General features: G+C 40.9%; 1 protein-coding gene across 1 annotated transcript; it reads left to right on the forward strand.

Moving 5' to 3' along the window:
* Positions 1–691: 691 nt before the first annotated feature.
* Positions 692–27700, forward strand: Srsf4 (serine and arginine rich splicing factor 4). The gene is made up of 6 exons (XM_076860930.1): positions 692–975; positions 18600–18742; positions 19626–19738; positions 22121–22335; positions 25870–25959; positions 26204–27700. Exons 1-6 carry the CDS (start codon positions 869–871, stop codon positions 27036–27038), a joined length of 1503 nt encoding a protein of 500 aa, XP_076717045.1. The 5' UTR covers positions 692–868; the 3' UTR covers positions 27039–27700.
* The last annotated feature ends 214 nt before the right edge of the window (positions 27701–27914 follow it).

The following is a 27914-nucleotide window of genomic DNA, read 5'->3' on the forward strand; positions in this document are numbered from 1 at the left end:
AGACTTCACAGGTTAGAACACAGGTTCCATTGGCCGGGTGATTTGCTCCGTGCCACGCCTAGTCAAACGCCAACGCGGACTCCCACTTCTCACATTGCTTCTATTTAAACAGCTTCCTGTTCTTAAAATATTATAGAAGCTAAGGTTGTAAATCAAAGGTAGAGCTCTTGACTAGCATGACAGAGGCCCTGGGTTCGATCCCAGCACTGCAGAAATAATAATTTTAAAATAACGTTGGTATAGTTTATTTAGCATTTTTGGTGTCTAGTCTCACAAAATTTTCAAGACAACTTTGAAAGGAAGTATTATCTCCCTCTGAAAGAGACGATAAAAGGATCAGAGACATCGCGCATTAAGAGCACAAGATCACAGATACGCAAGTTTGGAAGCCCGTTTAATTCCGATATACTGCGCCGATGCCGAAACCACTCCCGGTTCAAAGGACAAAAGCGATTTCGCTCCGCGCGGAGGTGCACACACTTCCGGGGGCGGCGCGAACCGGCCAGCTGCAGAAAGTGGCGCAGGCGCCACAGCAAGCTCGCGAGAGAACGTGCCGGAGCCCGGGCGGCCGGCGTCAGCTGTCGATCATTTCGCTCCGCCCCCCGTCGGCGCGCCCCCGGGGAGGCCACGCCCCCAGCGCTGGCCGGGCGGGAAGCGAACGCGCGCTCCCTCCCGTTACCCTCCGCCTGGGGGGAGGGTGGGGGAAGCGGAGACGCGCGCTCTCGAGCTGCGTGCTCGCGTACGTCGCCGGGGTTCGGCTGCGTCCGTCCCGCCGCCCGCCCGTTGCCGCCGTCGCCGCGCTCTCGCTTCGCGGGCCGCCGCCTAAGGGGGGCCGGGGCCGGGGCCAGCTGCCACCGCTGTTGCCGGGATGCCGCGGGTATACATCGGCCGCCTGAGCTACCAGGCCCGGGAGCGCGATGTGGAGCGCTTCTTTAAGGGCTACGGGAAGATCCTGGAGGTGGATCTGAAGAACGGGTGAGGAGGGCGGAAGAGGGGCCGACTGCGGGGGCCGGGGCCCAGGTGGTGGCGGGGAGGCCGCGGGACCGGAGAGGGGCGCTTGCCTCGCGGGAGCCGCTGCCGGCCTGCTCCGGCTCCGCCATGGTCGCGGCGCCTCGGGGGCGCGGGTAGGCCCGCTCCCACTGCGCCTGCGCGGGCGGGGGTGGTGGAGGGATAATGGGAGCGCTGGCGAGGACCGGAGAGGGACCGGGAGAAGGAAGCCAGGTGGGGCTGGGGCTCCGGGCGCCCAGGAGGCCCGGCTTTTCCCTGCCCAGGCCCTGGGACTGGGACCTGGTTCGTCTCCGGGTGGATACCGGCCTTTCCCGCTCTGAGGACTGCTGGAAATAAACAAACAGGATTTCCTGCCCCTTTTTAACCTCTTTCCAGCCGAATGGACCAGGCGGTCACAACGCGTCTTTCCCGAGGACAGGATCTCTGGAGAGAGGCTCTTTTTAGACTTGCCATGTGCCACACTTTTTTTGGGCGGGAGATTGCAGTTTGAGTAGTCTAGTGACAGTTTCCAAAGTATCGTCTTGCCGCGCTGAAAGCCCTGACCGTCCCCTGTATGAGGGCAAATTAAAGCTTTAACTTGAAGACTCGTGCAAAGTTTCCATACTGTGGTTTCCCTTGTCCAACTTGCCAAAAAATTGTCTTGCTGTTGTAGAATTTATTAAGACTAGTGGCCACCCTGGCTAGTGTATGCGTCTACTAGTTACAAGTGGAGACACATTTGGAAATTGCCAATTTACTACCTCCCAGGATGGTCTGTACTTGTATTATTAACGAGCTTTGGCAAAACAGGGCCAGCAGGAGTACAAGTGTCGGGGGGAAACATGGTTTTGTCAGTCCTGTTCAGAAAGGAAAAACTGGGGACTAGAAAATGGTAGATTTGGAAGGCATGGATGTAAAAATTCATAAAGGACTGGGGGACTGTATTGGACCACTCAACCTTGGCTTTAAAACAAAACTAAAAAGCCACTAGTACTTTGCAACAGGTCTACTATGACTACACTTTACTCCCCGATAATAACTGACACTTGGGAGTTAAGAAAGATAACTTAGTATAGATTGCATGTGGAAGGAAAAATTGGTAGTTAACATAATCTCAAACTGTGTAGCTTTAAAAAGCCCCTTCAAAATTATTGCTAGGAAGAATAACCTTGCTGCGGGTTATTGCTTTAACATACAAGGCTTAGAATATTATTCGTTTGGTACAATAGAATTTTCAGTTCTGAAGAAATATGCTAAAGTGGGGGGATTTATTATTGAGATACATATATGTGAAAAAAAACTCCCAATTTTTTTCAGAGCCCAGCTAAGTGGACAGAATAACTTTTGTGGGGAAATCATGGTTTTTGAAGCCAGATAGACCTGAGTCAAATATTGATTCTACCACTTACATATATATGGGCAAGTTATTGGTTTCACTGAACCTGTTTTCTCATTCATATGGAGAAGGAAGATCAGATATAATAAATGTGAAGCCTCTGACTTATAGTAGTAATTCTTTCTATAATGAAAGAGATTTGTCCATAATTATTAGGAGACATCATAGCTTGTTAGTGTTTTAATAACAAAGCATATTTGGACTAAGGTGATAGTGAGCTGGAAATGATGTTAATAGGGAAACTGATTCATCTACCAAGTGTATTGATAACCCACCAAGATACCCAGTACTCTGCTAAATGAACTGAGGACAATCAGAAGAGTTCTGGAGTAAATCAGGTATTGACATGTGCACTTTGAATTAAGGATGCTTGCTCTCCCTTTAAATTAAATTTAAATAAAACTTGGAATAGTTTGCTTGAGAAGATTTTTTGGAAATGGGCTTTGAAGAATGAATTGACTTAGGGCTTAAAATGAAGAAAAATAAGTGTCTGGGAAAAGTATGAATTGTAATTGGTGATAAGGAAGTACTCCAATAAAGAGCAGTTGGTAATAATCTACCTTGAATTGAACCCGTGAAGGATCTAGAAATTTAACAATAAACCAGAAACAATTATTAAGATTTTTAACACAAAAAGTTCAAAATCATGGGTAGGAATTCAAAGAAGGAGGGATTGCACAACCCAGAAAGCTTCCAGGGCCCTAATTACCTGAGTCTTTTTTTTTTTTTTTTTTTTTTGAGGTAACTATTCCTGCTTACAATTACACTGCTAATCCATGATGAGCATGAAATTCATTATAAGTTAATGTTGAGGGCTGGGGTTATGGCTCCATTCGAGGTGCTGGGTTCGCTCCTCACTACCACATAAAAATAAAACTATTGTGTCCAACTAAAAAAAAAATTGAAAAGAGAATAATAATAAGTCCATGTTGAAATAAAGAATGGGAAGTCAGGGATGCTGTTGTGCTCAGATGTAGAGCGCTTATCTAGCATGCATGAGGCACTTGGTTCGATCCTTAGCACCACATAAATATAAAAAAATAAAAAGATATTTTGTCCACCCATAACTAAAAAATAAGCATTTTTTTAAAAAGAATGGGAAGTCATGTCAAGGATTCAAAGTCAGGTGTGACGATCCCCAAATGGCAACCACTAGCATCATTCAGGAATCACTGCAGAGGAAAATGATTTCTGGGAAGAGAACCAATGATTAAAATGTAGTTGAAGCAAGAATAGCCTGAACTTGATGGTAGAAATGCAGGGGAGTCTAAAGAGAAACAGTAGGTACAAAATGAAAAGATGGCACAATTTATATGTTATAAGTTTATAATCCTGAACCTGAGAAGGATCTTGGAACATGTCTGGATTGTGATTATTAGTAAATAAAATTCAAAAGCAGAATTTGGATGGATAGGGCTTTGAAGAATTGCAAATGGGTTCAAATTTATGTTAGATATGTCAAAAGGGTTAGGCTAAAGGGTTGTACAAAATTTTTAGAATTAAATAAGATGTGAAATACATGTATGATAGAAAGTTGACCAAACTAGGAAGCACATGAGATCCAAAGGAGATATGGTGCCCAGGAAAGGATTCTGTATACTTCTGATATGGAGAGAAGAGGGTATGCATGCAGTAGTAGTTGTTTGTTATTATATTGAAACCAGGCAACTCTGGTGCAACTTGCCTCTGTTTTAAAGAACTTCTAGACAAATGGTTCACTTGAGGACTACAAACAGGATCTCCCAGGGTTGCATAGACCATTCCAGATCCCGCTGAGATCTCCTACATTCCTACCTGCTGCATTTATACCAGCAAGAGCCCCCTGTCTGGAGGGACAGCCATAGGAAAGGCCCAGGGGAATCCTAGGAGTGGGTCATGGAAACAACACTGTTAGCACCTGTTGATACCTTTCAGCTTTATGCTTTTACTGATTTTGATTATGTGTAGATTTGTGGACTTTCTTTTTTATTAATAAATCACTTTCTTGTAAAATGTGGAAGACTTTTTAGTAGTTTCTCTTGCCAGAGAATTTTGTGGTTTCAGATCTTTATAACTTAATTTTTCCATATTTTAATTAATTAGTATAGCTTTATTACATTTAAAATTATTTACTTGCTTAGCAGCTGAAAAAGTAAACTCACAAATTGGTGAGGTTTTCTTTTTCTCTTTTTTTTAGGTTTTTTTTTTTGGCGGGGGGTGCATACTGGGGATTGAACTCAGGGGCACTGAGACACATCCCCATCCCTTTTTTGTATTTTATTTAGAGATAGAGTCCCATTGAGTTCCTTAGTACCTGGCCATTGCTGAGGCTAACTTTGGACTCTCAATCCTGCTGCCTCAGCTTGCTGAGCCTCTGGGATTACAGGTATGCACCACCATGCCCAGTTTTTTTAACTAATTAAAACTCAAGAGAAACTCAGCTGTAAATTTCAGCCTGTGTTTCATACTACAGTGAAGTGATGCATAGCTAGAATTCTCAGTTCTTGTGGTGATCTGTTTGATTGGGTTTTGATATCTGAGTATTGTTGGGAAATTTTATTTTCACCTTTAAAATTCCTTCAAGTAAAATACACCTTGGCTTCTTATTTTTTTAATATGTAGAATCTTTCAGAGAGTCGGGTCATTGTTCTGTTCTGTATGTCCTTGATCACAGAACTGACATAGAGCCTATACTTCATTCTCCTGAACTTGTTTTTTTTTTTGTTTGTTTGTTTTTTCCTTTATAGAGTAAAGAAATAATGTTCCATGATATGGGTTTCTGGTTAGTTGAGCCAATGGCAAATAAATGCTTTATCATTTTTATGGTAATGATGCAAAGCGAACGCCAATCTTTCAGGGAGCCTACCACCTTTTCATTGATAGGCCATTCTGCAAATCTCAGGAATAATGTTCCAAGTACAACAAGCATTTTGAGTCTGTGTTAAGAAAAGTAAAGCATTTGATTATGCATAAATTTTATGAATATCTAGAAAACTTTAAACATAGTTTTGTTTAAAGGAATGTTTGAACAACTCTGTTTATACATAGTTAAAATTAAACCTATTCATTTGTACTTTAACATTTCAAAACAGCACATATTTACTTTTGATTATTAAAAATTTACATGCTTATTGTAAATATTTTATTTAAGAGAGAGGATTTTTTAATATTTATTTTTCAGTTTTCGGTGGACACAACATCTTTATTTCATTGGGTGCTGAAGATCGAACCCAGCACCCCGTGCATGCCAGGCGAGCGTGTTACCGCTTGAGCCACATCCCCAGCCCTATTGTAACTTTAAAAAAAAAAAAAATTTGTAATTGTAGATGGACAGAATGCCTTTATTTTGTTCATTTTTTATGTGGTGTTGAGGATCGAATCCAGTGCTTTGTGCATGCTAGGCAAGTGCTCTACCACTGAGCTACAGCCCCAGCCTCTAACATTTTTTTAATATAGAGAAAGACAAAAAAAAAAATCACCAAAAGTTGACCCTCTCTGTATTTGGGGTATTTGGTTTGTTCTCAACACATCTCACACACACACTCACACACACTTATGCTTGTCACCCTCAGCCTCTGCTCTTTTTTTTTTTTTTTTTTTTCTTCTTTCCTTTTTTTTTTTTTTTTTTTTTTTTTTGGTACCAGGGATTGAAACCAGGAGCATTTAACCACTGGGCCACATCCCCACCCCTTTTAGAGATAGGGTCTCACTGAGTACTTCACTAAGTTGCTGAGGCTGGCTTTGAACTCACAGTCCTCCTGCTTCAGCCTCCCGAATTGGTGGGATTATAGACATGTGCCACTTCGCCCGCATTCTCCACTCTTTTTGTTGTTGTTGTTAATAATATGTTCTCCAACAACCTTTTTGTTTTGAGGTGCTAGGGATTGGTCCCAGGACCTCATACATGTTAAGCAAATGCTCTGTGTTTGAGCTTCACACCCAGTCCCTAAAACCTGTTTCTTAAGTTGTAGTTGGACATAGTATCTTTATTTATTTTTATGTGGTGCTGAGAATTGAACCCTGAGCCTTACAGGTGCAAGGCAGGCACTCTACCACTGAGCTATAGCCCCAGACCTACAACCTGCCTAATGTTTATGTAGAATTCCCATATAAATGCTACTTAACATATATAATTAAAAGCAGTGGTGCATGCCTGTTATCTCAAGCCCAGAAACTCTGGTGGCTAAGGCAGGAGAATTGCAAGTTAGAGACTAGCCTCAGCAGTTTAGTGAGCCCATGTCTCAAAATAAAATTTAAAAAATTTTAAAGGGTTAATAATATAACTCAGTGGTAGAGGGCCTGTGGGTTCATTCAATCCCCAGTCTTAAAATAGGAGGCAGTATCTTTAGAGTATCTTTGGTTTTTCATTATTCTGTGAATATATAACACTGATAAATGTTTTTTATGTAACTCTTTGTAACATTTGTGATTACTCAGGGCATATTCCTGAAAGTAGACTTTTGGAGTCAGCATATCTATGTTTTTGTTATGTCTTTTGCTAGCCATTGCTTTCCATCACCCTCTAGACAAATGGTATTTCTATTTTTTTCTGCCATATTTAAGAACTCTATTTTTCTGAATTCTCCATTACCCTGTATTATAATTTTTTAAACATTTTTTTCAATTAGAATATTTAAAATTATATATGAGGATGTCACCTTGCAGCTTTTAAGACTTAGCCATTTAGCCTACCAAATATAACAAGGTTCAAGAAATTTTTTTAAAAAGTTACTTTGTTTCAAAAATGAGGGCTGGGGATGTGGCTCAAGCAGTAGCGCGCTTGCCTGGCAGGCGTGCGGCCCAGGTTCGATCCTCAGCACCACATACAAACAAAGATGTTGTGTCTGCTGAAAACTAAAAAAAAATAAATATTAAAAATTCTCTCTGTCTCTCTCTCTCTCTCTCACCTCTCTCTTTAAAAAAAAAATGAATATAGTTTTGTAGCTACTTTAGTGTGAAAAGCATGAATTGGAAAAGAGGTATCATTAAGAATTCTTTCACCATGTGTGCAATTTTATATCCCCCTCCTTTTTTTATAATTAGTTTATCTTATGTATTTTTTTCTATTACATTAAGATTCCTTGTCAGCTGCCCAAAATCCATTGTATGACTGAATCATGATTTACTTAACCATTCCTCCTAGGTTGTCTCTTAATTCTTGCTATTACAAATAATGATGATGGATATCACATGTATATGTCTTTGCATTCTTATTATGTATTAGGATACATTGCATGGAGTAAAATTCATGTGTTACAGCAGAAATGAGCATATTCAAGGCTCTCAGTTATATAACCAAATAAATTTCAGAAAAGCTGTTTCAGTTACATTTATGCCAGCAGTGTCTAAGCATGCACACATCATGGCTGCCTCACCAGCATTGAGCATCAGTATTATTTAACATTTTTGCTACTCTAGCCAGGTGTGGTATTGTGGGCCTCTAGTCCCAGCTGCTTTGGAGGATTGCTTGAGCCTAGGAGTTGGACGCCAGTCTGCCCAACATATGGAGACTCTGTCTCAAAAAAAAAAAAAAAGAAGGGGGGGGGAAGCTTTGCAGGTGAAAATGATCTTGTGTGTCTTAATTAGGAACTTTTTCTTGAGTAATAAATAATGAGAAATAGGATTCCAGATTAAGAGTCATTCTATCATTGCTTTATTAGTAGTATGACTATTACAAAATGTGATCAAATTAATAAACAAGTTTATTAGATGTTACTTTTTTGCCCTAAGACATGAGTGATTTAGAATTTCTTGTCATACTGAAAAATCAGTACTAAAAAACATGACCATATACTGTGACCAAATATTCTTAGCATAAATTTCCCAGTCTCCAGACCCCTTCTCCTTGGACATGGAAACCTGGTCAACTTGGGGTATGAATAAACATCATTTGTAACTATTTGATCAAATCATTTTAAACCCCCCATTTCTCAGTTTAACAGCTTGTTCCTCCCTTCCTCATCAAGATACTGTATGAATAAAGGGGCCATGTGAAGTATTTATTCCTTCTTAAAAGATGGGAACAAAACTGGATGATAATGTATGGTTTAGGCTCCCGGTATTTTGGATGCTTCCAGGTAACCCAGTTGTACTTTGAGCTCTTCAGAAGAGAATACTATTGGGGGTGGTATCTATAAATTTGTAAACTAACACTGAAATTTTAAAAATTGTAGAAAATATTTACAGTGCAATTACACTATTTTTCAACTGACTTTATCAAAGCACTTTACAAACAAGTGTTGTCCCTAGTTGGCGCTAATAGGGAAACAGGCATAGAGTTATTAAGTGATTGGCCCAGGGTTACATAATGAACTGTTGACAGTTCTGAGAACTGAAGATCATTTTTATTCACATCCTGAGTATAGCACGGGCAGCCGCAGTCAGAGCCTTGCTAATGCTGTTTCCCTCTAAATGGTTCAGTCCTGTCCTTTCGGGACTTGCCTCCAAGAATGAGAATATAGTTCGGGTTTCCTAGCCTGTTCAGCCTATAGTCTTTCTGTAGAGGCTTCCAGCTAGCTAATAAGTTATTGCCACAAGTGAGATTGGTGGCACTCTTTATAATATTGGCCCTGGATGGAGACTGCTAGTGATCCTTCTCTTGGGCTTCTTTTTGAAGAACCATAAAGTGCAATCAGCTTTGTCAGTGCTGACACTGTTCCCTGTGTCCTCATCCTAGGGCTTCTGGCCTTAAAGTATCTCGAAAGTGAGCAGTCAGTGCTCTGAATTTTCATATTTTGTGGAAATGCCCTGCATGACTTTCCTCTGTGCTTAGATGAAAGTCTCCCAGTCTCCACACTGCAGGTGATAATACCTGAGGAAGCACTTTAAAGACTTTTTATTCCTTCACCAGAGGACCCACACACACAAAGACAATGTCTTTAGGCCTGTGTGCTAGAAAGGAGACGGACTGTCACAAGCAACTCCAAGACTAGAGAGAGGAGGAAGACAAAAGGTGGGAACTTTGAAGTCAGCTTTGAGTAATAAAGAGGGGCAACAGGAGGCCCTGGGCCAGATAGTCAGGACTTGAGAATAGGTTTCATGTGGGTGAAATGAGATTCAACCCATTAATGTTAATAAAAGAATTTGAGAAGTTCATTAAAATGGTGAAATGGCCAATTTCAAGGAAATGACATCCCCAAGAAATAGCATGGGACTGGCATCTCTAACCAAAACTAAGAATGAAAAAGAAGAAACAGACTGCAGTCCAGGGACAGTTAAGAGGGACGTGTGAACATCCAAGATGGTCCCAGAGGCATAACCTTATGAGACTTTAACACCTGGCAACCTGCTCTTTGTGTTGTTTTAGAGGTAAGTGTGAACTGCCTTCATTTGTAGCTGTGGTTTGGAATTGGGTAGTGGTATGGCCGAGCACAAGCCTTTATTTCAGTTAGTAGTTACAATTTTGTTGATTCTATTTTATATCCTAAGGGTTATATTTTAGATTGGTAATGGGATTTTCATTTCTTCAGTTCTTTGGTGCTAGAAACTGAACCCAGGGGTGCTTTTACCATTGAGCCCCAACTTTTTTTTTTTTTTTTTTTTTTTTTTTGAGACAGGGTCTTGTTATTAAATAGCTGAGGCTGGCCTAAAACTTTTGACTGTCCTCTAGCCTCAGCCTCCCAAGAAGCTGGGATTATAGGCCTACAACAACATACCCAGCTCTTTGAGTTCTTTAAACTTATTTTTAATTTGTCTTCATGAACTTTGGTGTGGTATTAGAGAATAGTTGAGCCCCTTTTTTTGTGAGAACTTCTAATTTCACTTATCCTTCATGTTGGTGTCAGAAAATTAAAATGGACACAGATGTGATTGTGTGCCCCTCTTTAAAGAAAGCGGCCATGTTGACTTAGAAAACATCAAAACAATATATTCAGTTGTGACCGGGAGGGGGTGGGGTTATGATTATGATAGTTTGATCTACAAACTATTCGAAAGTGTGTTGCTTTCTGGGTAGTTCCATTTTGTAGGATAGAAATACGGTGACTGCCTAGTAAAAGTGAAATAGCCAGCAAACTTAGTTTTAGTTTGCTTTTTTTTTTTTTTTTTTTATGGTAGTGGGGATGAAACCAGGGTTAGGCAAGTGCTTTCACACTGAGCCATCCCCCAACTCTCCTAACTCATTTTTTAAACAGTTTTGGGTAATTTAAATAAGTTGGCAGATAGACTCTTAGAATGGTTACAAAATAATACTCAACCCAAATTTATATACATTCCCCTCCACCTCCTATTCTGGAGCAATTTTTATTATTTACTTCTTAGGACACCGAATGTTTCTGTTTCCGTATCCCAAAATGTGATTATTCCTTTAGAGATGGGCCGGTATCTGCAATGTGAACTCAGCAGCATGGACTTGAGTTTGATTGATTTTTCATCATTAGGGGGTTTTTCAACAAATAGTTTACTCCATGAGAAAGGAAGGAAAGTAAGTTTAATTTTCCAGCTAATATATTTGTGTTCTCATTGCTAGGATACAGGTTTCTTAATGATGGTACATTTCTCTATTTCCCTGGACTGGTGTTAAAATTGTGGTAGTTAACTTATAGGTTTGGTTCCACTAATAGTTTATTAGAGAATAAACATTCACAACTCATTAGTAATCACATATATCAGATATGGAAATGGTGTTTCCTTGGCATTTAAAAGTTCTCATAAGCTGTGGTTAGACATGTAGGTATTTGTCTTACAGGCCACTGCGTATAACTTGATGAAATGGATTTTCTGTGCTGGCTGTCAGAGCTCATGTTTCTCAAACTCTGGTCTTCTGGGCCACGTCTTTCTACTGGTGTATAGGGGAATAGCAGAGCATGATGAGAGTATAGGTTTTAGGTTAAGATCTGGATTTGAAGACTCCTGGGGTGTTTGAAGTAGCCTTGGCAAGTTACAAAACTGCTTCAAGTCAGTTTCTTCTGTGAGATTACAGTAAATATCAGAGTTGTGAAAATTGAATGATATAATGTGTGTAAAGCATTTAGTGGTGATACATTGTAAAATGTGAAAAAAAATAGGAGTTGTTATTACAAAGGAATCCCAAGAAGGAAAGAGTCCAACTGGGCTGGAGTAGTCATGTTAGTAATAGTTGGGATTAGTCAAAATTAAATCAGATCTTAGATGTGTATCCTCTGGTTGCTGTTGTAATCTTCATAGTTGGAAGTTTGTAAGCCTTCTAGTATTCTTTTGATTTCTGACCCATTTTTTTCTCCCATCATTCATATTTAACTATTTTGGTCCCAGTCACCATTTATTGCAAAACTAAATGCATCTTAAAATATATAATATTGTTGATCTCCACTCACACCCACCACAACTAAGTCCAACCCTTATCCCCTCTACACTGGTCTAATTTTTGCTGAGCCTTAGAACCAAAGCCAGACTCTAGGGGTTGATGTGGGACCTCCAGGATGGGGATTGCACAGAATAATCTTATTTTTCCTCTATTCTTCTAGTCTATTATGTTCTGAACCCACACATGTTTTCGGAAGGACCAGATGGCTGACACTGGCTAATGGGAACCAAAAGACAAGAGTGAAAGTAACCTGGTTGTCACATATCCCCAGCTTAGAGGTGCTTTATCCTGCCCCCAGTTTTTTTTTTTTTTTTTTTTTTTTTTTTTCCTTCCCTCTGGAGACTTCACCCCACTTAGAAGACTGTACTTCAACCTGGCTTATCTGAAGTTAGGTCATCATTAATCAAACAGCAGCATTTGTTAAACGAAAAAGGTTGTACTCAGGACTGGGAGAAAAGGAGAGGCTGATTGCCTTTAAAGGGTCCTGAGACCTTGTGGTTTTAGAGCTGGGGTATTAGTCATCAGTCTGGGTTCAAAATCAGTCCTGCCACCTATGAGCTTCTTGACAATAAGCAAGGTGCTCAGCCTTTCTAAGCCTCAGTTTTCTCATTGTAAAATCGAAAAAATAATACATTCTTCACATTGGAATGAAATAAATTACTTACTGTGTGCCACTCTGTTAAATACTCAAAAGATACTAGTCTTTTTTATTGAAGAGCACATACTCAAATGAGAAGATAAGCACAGAGGAAAAAAGAACAAGGCTTGAAAAGCCACAAAATATTGCCATGTAAAATATGAAGGTGAAGTGCTAGAATAATTATGCAAGTTTCTGAGGCTTCATGAAAGACATAATTCTCAAGCATAAGGAAGATTTGAAATGATTCACTTTGTGTAGTGAAGGTGTTTCAAGTTTAGAAAATGACATAAACAGAGATACTTAGGAGTCGTTATAGACCTCTAAGCAAAAGAATGCTTTAGCAATTAATTTTTCCTACTACAATAAAGAGAGAAGTTGATAAGTAAAAGTAGCTGTAGCCTGGATTTATGTAAATTGTTCAAACAGGTGGAGACAGTTCGGAAGGCCCAGTAAGATGAGAAAACTATAGAACTTGGCAATAAATCCAGTGGGGACCAGGGAGGAATAGTCAAAAGTGATTGCAATGTTGTTGGGAGTGAACTAGATGATCAGGGGATCTGGAAGAGAGGAATCATGAGGTAGGTTTTCTTCTTTGAAGGTGGGGAAAGATCAAGTGCAGACTGAGCTGTGGCCAACCGTTTGCAGACCAGGAATCCACACTAGCTCTAATCAGAGAGCTCTTGGTGTGCGGGAACTGCCAGTTTGCCGACGTGAAAAGAGCCCCAGACTGGGTAATGGTGAGCCCTGAAGTCGCACCCCAGCTCTGCCACTCAGTGAGCACGGGTAAGTCATCCACCTTCTCCGGGTGGCCTTGATGGCCCTCCCTCCTCTGAGACTAAAGAAAGGGAGGCCAGAAAGTCCAGAGCAGCCTCCTTCCTGTCTCAGGATAGGAAAGGATCTCAGGAACCTATTCATGTGGTAGCAGCTTCCAGTTGTGGGTTAACACCCCTCTGTTACCAGGCAAGTCAGATTGCAACCATGATCATTGCTCCCAAGATGTATATGTGACACTGGTTAATTCTACTTTGAGGACTTTACCGCTGGTTCCCTGGAATGTTGCAGACCTCTGGAATTGGGGGACAGTCATACTATTCTTACAAGCTTTTCTCTGAGTTGGCCTCACCTGAGCACTAGTTGGTTGCAGAACTGCCTTTGTTCTACAGGTTTCCAAGCACTTTATGCAGTGAGAATTACTGTTTTTATTACTGTCCTGCCAATATGTCCTAACTTTTTTCACCTCATGAGACCAAGTTGGCTGAATCATAGGACCAACACTGAGTGCTTTGAAAGAAAGCTGTTCAATTCCTGTTCACTGAATGCCATTTCTTTCAGGGTAGATTAAGGGCTCTGCCCTTAAAATACAGTGCTACTGGCTCTAGATTGAGGGTTCAAGCCACCCCGTGGGTTAACTTCAACAGATGAAAATTTTTCCTTGGCTACAGCAACATCCCTAATCCTGACCAGCCATGGAGAGGTTCGGTTCTTACAAGGAAATGAGTGAATGTGGGAATGGCTCACCACATTGGGAAAACAAAACTCACATCCTGCTGATGGTTGGCTGAGGACTGTCATGTCCACATACAAAGAAAAGCATGTGGCACAGTTTTAGGACAAAGGTGAGCGGAGATCCACCGTGGAAAGGGGCACATTTTCCTTATAGAAAGAACATCCAAGGCATGCCCCTCGGTAAGCAGTGTTGGTGGGTGACCATGGTCACGCATGGAGGCTTGCTTTCCCCGCTCCTCATGTCCACTGCCCTGCAGGTTTTGGTATAAAGCACCCCCTCAGTCACACCTTGCCCAATCAGCCATTGATGACCCATCTCCAGAGCAAACCCCATTCATCATTTCTCAGATGAGACTGTTCTCTAGGCTCCCTGTTTAGTGAAGATGGTTAGAAGCTAAGCCATTCTGGAGAGGGTGAGGTAAACTCCACATCCTCTTAAGTAGAACATATAGAGAAAAGGACAGGCCTGGTAGTGTCCGAAACCACTGGGATCAGGTATTAGGATAAGAGAAGGCCTGTTAGGCAATGATTCAGGGTAGAGTGACATTCTCCTTAGTTTGAAAATGTTGTTCCAGTTGTGCCTTCAGAGATCCGACTGATGACCTGACATCAGCTGTGGCATGAAGTGGAGTAGAGCATTGGGCAGGGATAAGAATGGACTTGAGTTTAGAACAGCCCACATAAGGCATTGTGGCTTTGCTTTGTGGTATCAGGTACCTGTCTAGACTTGGTGAGAGTCACAAGAGAAAGTAACTCTTCCCTTCATTCTTTTGACTAAATTTGGCAGGATAGAACATGCCCAAAGGGAAAGTTTGGGTGGTCAATGGAAAATGTTGAAGAAAGGATGTTTTTGTTGTTGTTTGGTTTTTGTTTCATTTAATTGAAGAGTATTGTGCATTTAGTGGTAAGGCCCTGCTTTCTGTTCTTTCACATAAGAGGGAGAATGATCGGAAGGCGTGGCATCTGAGTAAGGCCAGGCATATTACAGGGCTGTTTGTGCTTATGTCAATCCCTTCTGTACAAGAGTTTTTTATTTTTGTCTAAGATTCATTCACCATTTCTTCATATCCTCTTCATTCTCCTGCTAGAATTATTGAAAGCTGTTCATTTTTAATAGAGCAGAAGAGGAAAGATGTCTGCAGTTAAACTTACCTGTCAGGTTATTTTGTAAGGCATGTCCATAAGTCCCACCAGAGATTGGCATATGTGCAATATAGACACATGCATACATATAATAAAGTATGTGTAATCCACATACGCATTTTATATCCCTCCCTGCTTAGACAAAAGATTCAAAAAGTACTTTTTGAGAGAAGAGGTTAGTTTCATGTTATTTGCTACAAAGCACAAAGGGAGTATTATTTAGGTTTTTTGTTTGTTTTAAGATTCTCTGAGGTTAGTTACTAGGATAAGCATTGTTTTTTGGAGGCACTAAAATTTAAATCAAAGACAGTTAAAATGTTTAAACTTGAGACCCATAATTTTTAAGTATTTTTTAGATGATGACTAGATTTATCCTGACTATCTGTTGCTTTTGTATACCTCTGGTGCTACCATCTTGGTCCAGTCCAGTCAAATTTTAGAGCTTAAATTGTCTATTCTTAATCCAAAGGAGTGTGTATTTTAACATTCCATCTATCATATTGTTAGGACAGTCCTTAGAAATATATAGTACAGCACTTTCATTTCACAAATAAACTAAGACCCAAAGAAGTGAAATGATTAAATATATGTTCAGAGTTGATTTCTAAAAGAACCAGAAGTAAAGCATAGACCAGTGCTTGCTGCTCTAGTCTTAATGGTGATGTGTGTAAGCTCTGGTATCAGACCACAGACTCTGAATTTGAATGCCAGCTCTGCTGGGATTTTTATGCAAGTTATTTAATTTTGTGCTTTAGTTTCCTCATCTGTGAAACAGGGATAATAGTACCTGGCTCTTGGGTACTATTGGTAATAAATAAGGTAACATTTTCTAGTGTAAGAGATTATTTAATAAGTGATAGGTAACATTTTATTGTTACTATGTAGTCTTCCTGCTTTATTTGGGGGACCCACTCATTGTACATTCAAGAAAAGCAGATCTAAATAAACAGTAATGTAGTAGACACAACCACACACTGATCTGGTGTTTGCTTTATTCTCAGAACAGGAGTCCCTCTTGGGTCTCATTTGTTGTGTGGGAGGATTTTTGTTTTACTCTTCTAAAGCTGTCCAACATGGCCAGTGGGCAGAGAGGTGGCAGTCAAGTACCTGATTTGATCCTTGAACTGGACGTTGACATTAAAATTTTTCATACATTTTGTGGCTTTTCACAGATTTTTATGTGAAATAAGTTGGATCTTAAGTTAGCTATTTTAATAAGTGACTGGGATATTTTAATAAGTGACCCACTTATTGGGACTTTTTAGAAAAATATATCACAGAAAGGTTGTAGGGGCTATTTTCCTCTAACATCACAGATTATTCCTACAATTCAGGAAGGTTTTATTGGCAAATTGAGCCTTACTGCAGCTTCAGCCTCAGCTTGGAGAGAGATGGATCTATCAGAGTATTTTTATTTTTAAATAACTGTGCCTCCACTGAATAGATTGTCCTTACTTTCCCTGAAAGGTTGGAGTGAGTTCTGCCTGAAGCCTTGGAGCAGGATGGTCTTCATTCAGGTCTGGGAATGTACATTCTTGTGTGGGCCTGACGGAAGGATCACTTGACTCCACAAAATAGCTGCGTTTGCAGCTTGGGTTGCCCTGCAGAGATTAGGGTCTTGCATTCCAGGACCCCTGAATAGTTATAAACTTAACTCTTTGGAATAAAACAGTTTAGATTTTTCTGTGATGTATCTGTTTAATCCTCAGGAGTCAGTGCTCTTCTGATCTCCGGCCAGATCTGTTCTGGTCATTGAGTGGTACCCAGTGTCTTTAAGGGAAGGAAGACCATTTCATCATGCCTGTGAGGAATGTTCTCTCATCCCTTGCTACATGGTGTCAGGCTCGTGGATACTGCAGGCAGAGCAGACCCCAGACCCCAAGACTGGTCTTGGGAGGGCTTTGGGGGGGGCGCATTTTATGATCTAATTAGAGAGATTATAAATATCTTTTGGTAAACCAGCATAGTTAAATTTGGTTTTTAATTGCTTTTATAATTTTTTATCTTTGAAAATAATAGAGTAGCTTTCCTGTTGATTCTTTTTACCTAGGAAAGGAGAAAGCAACCATAACATATTATCTATTATGGATTTTTAGTGACTAAAGCACTTTTGAGCACAGGAAGTCAGTGATTTGGAGAGGGTTTACTTGTCTTGTCAAACACAACAGCATGTTCAAATTATTCTTACTAAGCTGCTCAGCAGTTCCAGCCTATGGAAGCGTGAAACCATGTTTAAAGATTTTACATCCTGTAAATTGGGCCAGACGTCTTCTGGATTGTCTTTATGCAGAACACTAGAACACTTATTAGATAAATGGGTGTGTCTGTCTTGATTTTTAATGGAGTTGAGATTGACTCCTAAAGTTTCTACTCAGATATTTCAACATAAAGAACCCCCCAAAGCTATGACCTATGCCTTGTAACCTAGCATTATCACCATGAGAGACTCTTATATGAAATAGAAAATAACTCTTTAGTAAAAGATTTCAGTAATCTGAGTTCTCTCCATTAATATGTTACCAATACAACATTACATATGGGAGAAACTGAAACTGGAATTATTTTTTTCTCCGTAGCAGGCTGGGTAACTCTCTGGCAAGTCTTATAGTCTGTTTCTAGTATCAGCATGTTTATATGCAGAGGAACACTAGTTAGTGTCTGCCTGCAAACCTAGTCTTGTAACTTTCCTTTGTGATTAGGTAGGATCAGTAAGATTGTTTTTTGGTTTTTAAATAATAGGCAGCAGTCACAAAGCAAGACTTCAGAGTTGTGTTAGGCCAAACTAAATGTTTAGTGTGTGTTTAACTTTGCTTTAAGTATCTTGCAAATTTTGTGCTTTAATTTACAAATTGTACTCTGTAGTAGGCATTAATAGGATTGTGGGGGGGTGTTTTCTTTTGGATATGTGCTAAACCACCATATCTCTTTGCTGGGAAATTTCTAGCTATACAATGTAAAGAAGTTTTCATGGTTGTATATAGATTTCAGAGAACTTCAGTCTGTCTAAAATTTCTAAAATGAATTTGGAGTCTCACTGGAAGTAAATAGCTCCAGATTTTTTTTTTCCCCACAAATAATTTGTAAAACAGTTAATTCCTAGGACTCTTGATTGTGACTTACTTGTTTGGATAGAGGAACAGGATTTTTTTTTTTTCTTTCACTGAGATTAAGGTACTGTGATTTTTTTTTTTTTTTTTTTACCTGCTATGTTACTTCAGATGTGATTTACAACAGTGCCTGCGTGTAGGTCTAATTGTTCTCTTAGATATTGCTTTTAAAAATAAGAAAAGATGAGCTTTTATGTGATGTTTTGAAGAGCAAACATTCAATCTTGTGGAGTTCAATATTTTGTTGCCTTTTACCAAACATCCCTTCAAAGTCTTTACTCTTGTCTCCAACTACTTGGGGGAACAAAAGAAGTGTTCTCAGTACATTTAGCCAGCCTCCTGCTAGAAAAATAGGGGTCTACTTTGAGAAGTGTCCCTACCTGTTGCAGTGCCTGTTGGCACAAAGCAAAGTGGGTTCATCTAAAGAGGAGAGAAATTTGACCCTTAGTTTGCAAAACCCACCTAACCTTTGCTAAGCATGAACCTCATTGCTTTCTCTTGAATGTGAAGCTGGGTGTCAAACTGATGCCAACCAGAATTTTGTTTGCTCTCTTATAGATACGGTTTTGTGGAGTTTGATGATCTGCGTGATGCAGATGATGCTGTTTATGAACTGAATGGCAAAGACCTTTGTGGTGAGCGAGTAATTGTTGAGCATGCCCGCGGCCCCCGGCGAGACGGCAGTTACGGTTCTGGACGCAGTAAGCATTTAAAGGGCACATTTGTATCAATGACATGCCTTTGTTATTAAATGTTAATTTGTTAAAGTAATTAATTAATTAATCTTTTATTTAGTTGTATCAATGTTTAAAGCATTTGTTTCATAAGTTGTATATCTTTTTAAATAGACTGCAAATAAACCTTTGATAATGTTTAATTTTAATTAAATTAATGACATTTCTTGTTTTAATACTTTATAAATATGTTTAATGATGTATATTTGTGTTTTTTTTTCTCTGTAATGCAATTGTTTAACATAGATTTAACTAAGACCTCAATGTTTTAATTAAAAGAATCCTTTGAGGCTAAGATGACTGCCTGTTCCATTTGCTGACCTTGGGTTACCTTTCCATGCGTGGCTCTTTGAACCTTTGTGGCCCTTGGCTGACCAAAAACAGGAAGCCATGTGACGACCGCAACCTTTCCCCATTAGACCTGGGTGGTGAGGATCCCAAGGGTTAGACACAGATGAGATTAAACTGAAATAGGTGCCTGAAAATCTTTTTTTATATATATATATATATAATATTTTCAAAAACTTTAATCACTGTGAGTAACAATAGTAACTGTTTTAGTAGTTTGGTTACTTATTTCTAAATTGTTAATAGTTTTTAATCTATGCATGTTAATTTTAAATATAAGTATTAATGAATATATGCTTACAAATTTGTAAATTAAGTTTTCAGATTTAACTGATAGCTTTTTTAAAATCTAGTTCAGAATTAAGGGTGGGGCTAGGATTGAAGTATATGTGCTATTGTTTGAGGTTGGGGGATAAATAATATATTTTAAGAGAAGTATGTGCTATGTCATCTTTTCCTTTTCCTCCATTGAAGTAATCCTATTTATTTGAACCTTCCAAAGGTGGATATGGGTATAGAAGAAGTGGCCGAGATAAATATGGCCCTCCTACCCGCACAGAGTACAGACTTATTGTGGAGAATTTGTCAAGTCGATGCAGCTGGCAAGACCTAAAGGTTTGGGCCTCACTAATTTTCTGGGGTAAAATTAAGCAGATGATTATAATTTTTTTTTTTTTTAGAGAGGGGGGGGAGAGAGAGAGAGAGAGAGTAGTTTTTAATATTTATTTTTTAGTTATTGGCGGACACAACACCTTTGTTTGTATGTGGTGCTGAGGATCGAACCCGGGCCGCACGCATGCCAGGCGAGCGCGCTACCGCTTGAGCCACATCCCCAGCCCCAGATGATTATAAATTAAATTAGGAAACAGGTAAATTTTTGAGGGCCTAGGCATACACAGATGTAAGGGTGTTACAGGTTTGAAAGCTTCAGTAGATATTTGGAAATTCTCCAATTAAAGCTTCCATAGGAATATATCAGAATTTCACTCAAACTATTATTAGACCATTGCTCTAAAGAAAAATATGTTTTGTGAAATGTTCCTCTGTAGACAGTATTATAGAGAGATTCTAGTGTGATTTCTTATAAAAAGAAAGGGTAGAACCCCCAATGCTTCTGGAGACACATAACATGGAAATTTATGTCAGTTTCCAGTATGGATCTACGTAGGTGAAATTGGCTATCTAACCTATGTTCTTTCATAAGGCTTATTCAATTTTTAGGGAATATTTATCTTGAAATAATTTTGGTATCAAAAATTAAGGTCTAGGGTGGGGTTGTGGCTCAGTGCAGAGCGCCTGCCTCACATGTGTGAGGCACTGGGTGTGATCCTCAGCACCAAATAAATAAATAAACAAACAAACAAAATGAAGTTGTTGTCCATCTACAGCAAAATATTTTTTAAAATTAAGGTCTAACCAAGAACTGTGCACACACCTATATCCCAGTTACTCCTGTAACTGGTTATGTTCAGGCCCCAGATCATTACTACCTGAATGACCTTGAGCAGTTTACTTAACTTCTCTGTATTTTATTTTCTACATCTGTAAAATGGAGGTGATGATTAAATACCTCATGTGGTTTAATTAGGACTGAGTTACCTAAAACATACTTGCTGTACAGTATGGTAAGCATTTGATATGTTAGCTATTACTACTTTGGAAATATGGCAGGATAACTCAAAAGTAAGTGATTTTCTTCAGGTCTTTCACCAGAGTGACTCCATATCTCCCTTTGCCAGAGCAGCCCCAGTCTTGGCCTGTGACCAGCATCCTCATTTACCATCAGGTGTATCCCAATCTGGATGGCTCCCTCCCTTTTACCCAGAACCCCTTCTCCTGCAGATGATTCTGCTGAATAAAGACATTCTTGTACAGAGATGTTCTTGACTGGATTATGAATAATAGCAAAGAACTGGGTATAACCTAAAAGTATCAAAAGTTGGGAAATCCTAGAAAAAGTACTGGGGAAGTAGCTCAATAGTAAAGCACCCTTGGGTCCAATCTCTAGTACCAAAAAAAAAAAAAAAAATAGAAAAAAGAAATGAGGGAAAGCTAGCAGTAAGCTTAGTTATATTCTCTCATTGGACCATATTGAGTCCTGAAAGAGAATGAGGAAAGAGACTTGTGGTCATGATGGGACATGGATGGTCATGCCACTTTCAACCAGAGAAGAAATAGAGTTCTGTTGCCTTTTAGACTTTCATTAAACAGACCATGTAGGGGCTGGGGATGTGGCTCAAGTGGTAGCGCGCTCGCCTGGCATGCGGGCAGCCAGGTTCATTCCTCAGCACCACATAGAAACAAAGATGTTGTGTCCACCGAAAACTAAAAAATAAATTTAAAAAAATATATTTTTTTAAAAAAAAAGACAATGTAACAGTTTTTATAATTCCTATGGATTTGCTTATATTTTGCCAATATCTGTACGTTTTCAAACATAGATATATGGTGAAATGTAAAAGACCTAACTTAAACATGAGCTTCTGTAAACAAAGAACTTGCCATTATAAAACTTAGAAAATTATAGTTAAATAAAATTATCTATGAATATATAAACTTTTAGTTAAAGAAAATTTCTCTTAATTTATTTGTTTTTGGTGTTGGGGATTAAACTTAGGGATGCTTTACTACTGGGCTACATCCCCAACCCTTTTTATTTTTTATTTTTATAGTGAAACAGGATCTTGATTAAGCTAAAGTTGCTGGGGTTGGCCTCAAACTTGTGACCCTCCTGGGTCAGCCTTCTGAGTCGCTGGAATTATAGACATGTACCATCATGCCCAGTTGAAAATTTTCATACTTATTTGTCTCTACCGACTACTTAATGCCTGGTGCTTAGATCTCAATGGGTAGTTGGAGGTTAGATGGAAATATTTAAGCATAAACTTTATTCTGTGGGAAGCTCATATTTCTTAAAAGAAAATTTCACTACAATGATTACATTAAATTTTTTGGCAAAATGTGTCCTAATATTCAAGAATTTTATTTTTTCTTTAGGATTATATGCGTCAGGCAGGAGAAGTGACCTATGCAGATGCTCACAAGGGACGCAAAAATGAAGGGGTGATTGAATTTGTATCTTATTCTGATATGAAAAGAGCTTTGGAAAAATTGGATGGAACTGAAGTCAATGGCAGAAAAATCAGATTAGTTGAAGACAAGCCAGGTTCTAGACGGCGCCGGTCTTACTCCAGGAGCCGTAGTCATTCAAGGTACTGTTGAGAATGTGTTTTGTGTGTTGGCTATCACATCTGTTCATTAATGAGCACACAGGTGATCCACTGATGTTCCCCCTTTGGGTTCTGAGCAGCATGATTACATGTGGTTCAATAACTAAGTACTTTGACCTGAACATTTATTTGTAAAACTCCTGAACTCTTCTTACATCATGAGTACAAACATAAGTAAAGTCCCTTTTCTAAGGCAGGAAATCAGTGGCCTTTTACGTTTCTTCTGGGGGCCCCCATCATATGGTGACTGGGGGACATACATGGCCCCTGGTTCCTTGGTTACAACAGCTACTTAAGAGTAAAGACTATTGTATTTAGCAGTTGCTCTGCCAACAGGCCAGGCATGGAACTAAGCATCTGGGAGACAGTGGTGAGCAAAACAAATCTGATCTCTGCCCTGGAGAGAAGACAGAAATTAAGCAAATAATTGCCATTGAGACGGGTTTTTTGAAGGAAATATAGCACGCCAATCTGGAGAGTTGGCTGAGGCTTCCCTAAGGACATGTTCTAGAAGCTGATCCGAAAAGATGGATTAGAGACAGTGGGTAGATGTGTTGGGGGAGAAGGGGGTTGTTCTAGCAGAAGTAAGGGTGTTCTTGAAGACCTGGGGTGGGACAGCATTTCTCCCAGGGCAGAAAGACTAATATGAGTAATGAACAGGTGGTTGTGCCTTGGGACAAGTGGGGAGAGGGATCAGATCACACTGAACAGCCAGGTTTAGGATGTAAGAGTCTAGTATCACTGGAGACTTGCATGATATTTGGATTTTGTTATTTTTAAACTTTTTTTATGGAAAATTTTTCAAATATATAAAACATTAGAGAAAAATTATTTAATGAACTTTGACTCCCACTACCATTCCCAGCTTCAATAATTGTTATTTTGCCAGTCTCGCCTCACCTACTCCTAATCTGTTGTTTTAAAGCAAGTCTAGACAGCCCTTAATCCCATGGAGTTCTCTCCGCCCACGTGCCCGCCCCCCACCGGCCCGCCATTTCCTGTGAACTCATAGTTGGATAGTTGGATCCTTTTTTTGTTTTGTTTTGTGGTGCAGGGGATTGAACCCAGTGGTGTTGTACCACTGGGCTATATCTATGGTCCTTTTTAACCTTGTTAATTTGCTGGGGCTGTGGGGCTCACCTCAAACTTGAGGTTCTCCAACCTCAGCCTCCTGAGCAGGCTAGAATCTTAGTTGTGTACCACCGTGCCCAGCTAAAATTATATCGAGGCATTAGAGAAAGGACATATTTTAGCAGGACCACTTTGTTGGTAACACTTTGTGTATACTCCCTGACATACAGTTTATGGGATCTATTTTTACATCCTACTTTGAGTGATGGCTCAGTGTGCTCAGGAATTGTCATCCTGAGCCATCCTAACTTCACCAACTTGTAGAATGTTAGTGTCACTTAGCAGCTTCCAAAATTGATGAGGGTAATCACTTAGAATCATTAGGAATGAGTTCTTACACGTGTGTTTGATGTTTCATCTTTGCATCATAATATTTTAATCCTCAGATTGTTCTGTCTATAGCCAGTGGAATCCTTCAGGTTGATTCCTGTGTCTCCAGTCATCCATGTCTTGTTTGATTTTTATACACTTTATTATTTCCCCATACCTTTTTTGCAGGGTAGGGGTGCCAGAGATTGAACTCAGGGGCTCTGAGCCATATCCCCAGCCCTATTTTGTGTTTTATTTGGAAACAGGGTCTCACCAAGTTGCCTAATGCTTCGCTATTACTAAGGCTGGTTTTGAACTCATGATCCTCCTCCGCTGGGATTATAGGCATGTGCCACTGTGCATGGCTCCGGCAAAACTTTATTCTGACATAAAAGACTAGTTCACAAATACCTGTATGCCCCTCCTTCTGGCTTTAACAGTATTTTTGCCTTGTTTCCTTTCTCTCTCCTCCCCCCATATACATGCTTGTATATGTTTTGGGAGGGTTTTTTGGTACCAGGGATTGAACTCAGGGGCATTCAACCACTGAGCCATGTCCCTAGCCCTGTTTTATAATTTTTTAGAGACAGGATCTCACTGAGTTGCTTAGCACCTCACCAATGCTGAGGCTGGCATTGAACTTGGCAATCCTCTTGTCTCTGCTTCCTCCAGGTATATGCCACCACACTCAGCTCGTATATGTATTTTTATACACAGTATACATTTTACATTTGAAAAAGTGCAGAAATTATAGCACTTTACCCCATACATTTGTCTCTAAAGATGATGAACCACAGTTCTAGGTTCTTGGCTAAAAACATGAACAGTGTGTAATTTCATCAGTCATAATTCATGCCTCCCTAGTTGCTCCATGGATGTTTTGTTATCCTGACCAGGATTCAATGCAGTCATGTATTACAAAGGGTTAGATCTTTTTACCCTGGAACAGACCTACCAGTTTTCCCCCAATAATCCTCCCCACCCTGGAACAGACCTTGTTTTGTGTTGCAGGGGATATGTATTTATTTTACAAATAAAGTAAAGTTGTCTATTTATTTGATTGAACCCAGTGCCTCACAGATGGTAGGCAAGTGCTCTGCCACTGAGCCACAACCCCAGCCCCTTTCCTTTTATTTTTAAGCTTTTTAATACTATCCCACATTCTGGATTGATCTGTTTCTTCTTGGTGTCGTGGTACTAAGAGCTTCTTCCCTGGACTTCCTATAAGCTGAGAGGGAGCTCTATAGAGGCTGGAGTAAGATACAACTTAAGACATTTTTGGCAAAAGTCCTTCATAGGTGATGGTGCCCAGGAGGCTCTGAACACTTTCCTGCCTGTCACAATGAGATGTTCTAGGCCCATCTTGTGCGCTTCCTGCCCTGTACCTGGGATCAGTCGTTTCCCTAAGGAACACTGGTCACCATTCAGTAGGAATAGTGAAAGTCCACAGACTGGACTTGCTAAAGGTTTTCTAAAGCTTTTGGAGAGTCTGTCTTTTTATAAGTGCTCTGTGGCCGAGCACAGTGGCACATGCCTGTAATCCCAGCAGGTCAGGAGGCTGAGGCAGGAGGATTGTAAGTCCAAAGACAGCCTCAGCAGCTTAGCAAGTCCCTGTTTAAAAATAAAAAGGGCTGAGGATGTGATGTGGCCCAGTAGAAATAAGTCACAGTGAGGAAGAGAGGGGCCGGTGAAGGGCAGAAGCATTTGCAGAAAGGCACATGGGAGGCCCTCATGGCAGCAGCGAAGGTTGATGGACACAGAGGCCACAGGTAGATGGCAGAAGGTGGAGGAGGCAAGACATCAAGGTGTGAGGGTTGGGGTCAGGGATCACTGAGGCCTCTGGAGTGAGGAACTGGGCAAATCACAGTAGTGTTGGTGGAGATAAGGAACCCAGCAAAGGCGGGGGAGCTGTGGGCTCCCAATCAGAGGTGGGACAAGCTTCAGTGTTTGCAGGGGACTGGGTCTGTGGGCCTAGACCACAGGGTGAGTGTGTCCAGATGACTTAAAGAATGTCTTGGTTGAATCTAAATCAGCCCTTCATCAGCAATTTTAAGAACAATTTTTTTCTCCCCACAGGTCTCGCTCTCGGAGCAGACATTCACGGAAGAGCAGAAGCCGAAGTGGCAGTAGCAAAAGCAGTCATTCTAAGAGCCGATCCCGGTCCAGGTGGGTCTGCCTGGAGCACGCGGGTGTCAGCAGGGAGCACTGCACCATGTCTCCCTTGGGTTTTAGCTGAGTGGCCCTTCCCCCTCAGCCTGGCTTTTCCAGGTCCACATTAGAATTGTGGGGGTCCAGAAGACCGTCCTTGGCCGGGGCAGCTAGCTCTTATATTGGGGGTGAGCTCTGCAGAGCCCCGGATCTGTTCCTCTCCTGATTACATGAGGAGTGACGTCACCCCGTGTCTCCTCAGGTCAGGCTCCCACTCCCGGAGCAAGAGCCGCAGCCGCAGCCAGAGCCGCAGCCGCAGCAAGAAGGAGAAAAGCAGGAGTCCCAGCAAGGATGACAAGAGCCGCAGCCGCAGCCGCAGCGCCGACAAGAGCCGCAGCAAGAGCAAAGACCACGCCGAAGACAAAGTCCAGAACAGCGACAGCACCGGGAAACCCAAGAGCCGGAGTCCCAGCCGCCATAAAAGTAAGAGCAAAAGCAGGAGCCGCAGTCAGGAGCGGAGGGTAGAGGAAGAGAAGCGCAGGAGCCGGAGCCGCAGCCAGGAGAAGGGCCGGAGCCAGGAGAAGAGCCTCCTCAAGAGCCGGAGCCACAGCAGGAGCAGGAGCAAAGGGGGCAGCCGCAGCCGGAGCCGCAGCAAAAGCAAAGACAAGAGGAAGGGCAGGAAGAGAAGCAGAGAGGAGAGCCGCAGCCGCAGTCGCAGCCGCAGCAAGAGCGAGCGGAGCAGGAAGCGCAGCAGCAAGCGCGACAGCAAGTCAGGCGGTAGCAGCAGCAAGAAAAAGAAGAAGGAAGAGGACCGCTCGCAGTCCAGGTCGCCTTCTCGCTCCGTGTCAAAGGAGCGGGAACATGCCAAGGCCGAGTCTGCCCAGAGGGAAGGCAGAGGAGAGGGTGAAGCTGCTGTCCCCAACCCCGAGACCCGGTCCAGGTCGAGATCCAATTCCAAATCGAAACCAAACCCGCCATCAGAATCACGCTCCAGATCAAAGTCAGCTTCAAAAACCCGATCTCGGTCCAAGTCTCGATCCAGGTCTGCTTCCAGGTCGCCCTCCCGGTCTCGGTCTCGGTCCCACTCAAGGTCCTAACTGGCTACAACCACGGCTGGAACTACCCGAGAAGTCTTTTGTACATGTTTGGTAGCCGTAGCACAAGTGATTGAAGTAGAACCTACGTCACTGCTGTACATTTTTAACTCCCCTAATGGTGTGTCTATAATTGTTAAATCTAAGTGCTTCCTCTCAGTAAAGCCTCCTGGCGCCAGGCCTTCCTGCTCGACTGAAAAAAAAAAAAAAATCTTTGAAACCCCCTTTCCTCATGGCCCACAGTAGAATATCCAAAATGCCTCGGCTCTCAGGCCTGGCCTTTCCCACAGGGAGCTCGGCACCTGGACGGCTTTAAGGCTGGAATGATGGCATAGGTAGGTATGGTGAGTTCAACCATTTTTGCCCTTGAATTGACTCCCTTTGATGTATGCCATTTAGTGAAAGTGCTAAGTCTTCAGTTTCCTACCATTTTGGTTTCATATTTTTGGACCTAACAAAGTTGTGAATAGCACAGTCGAGGAAAATTGATACCTGCAGTAACCCATAGGAAATAAACTGTAGAGTTCCATATTCTGGTATTGTGATTATATTGTTTTATATTAAAAAAAAAAGAAAAGAAAAGAAAAGAATTTTTTTTAATTTTATTTTTCCCCGTCTTGCAAAGTATAGTGACCCCTGTTTCCATTAAATTTGAATAAAGACTATTTTTGCTTGACAAAATTTCATGGTGCTTGAATCACAATTGCATTTCCTGAGGTGACTCAATTTCTCCTTCCTTAACAAAAAGTTTGTCGTGGCTGTTTTGTTCCTTGGGCTAACCCATGGTCAGCACTTCCCAAGGATTTATCTTGCTCTGCAGAATAAAAACAAGTTTCCCAGAATTTGTGGTTCTGGGATTCGGATTCCAAAGAAGCCATT

Source organism: Callospermophilus lateralis, chromosome 7 (genome assembly GCF_048772815.1).
Source record: "Callospermophilus lateralis isolate mCalLat2 chromosome 7, mCalLat2.hap1, whole genome shotgun sequence".
Lineage (NCBI taxonomy): Eukaryota > Metazoa > Chordata > Mammalia > Rodentia > Sciuridae > Callospermophilus > Callospermophilus lateralis.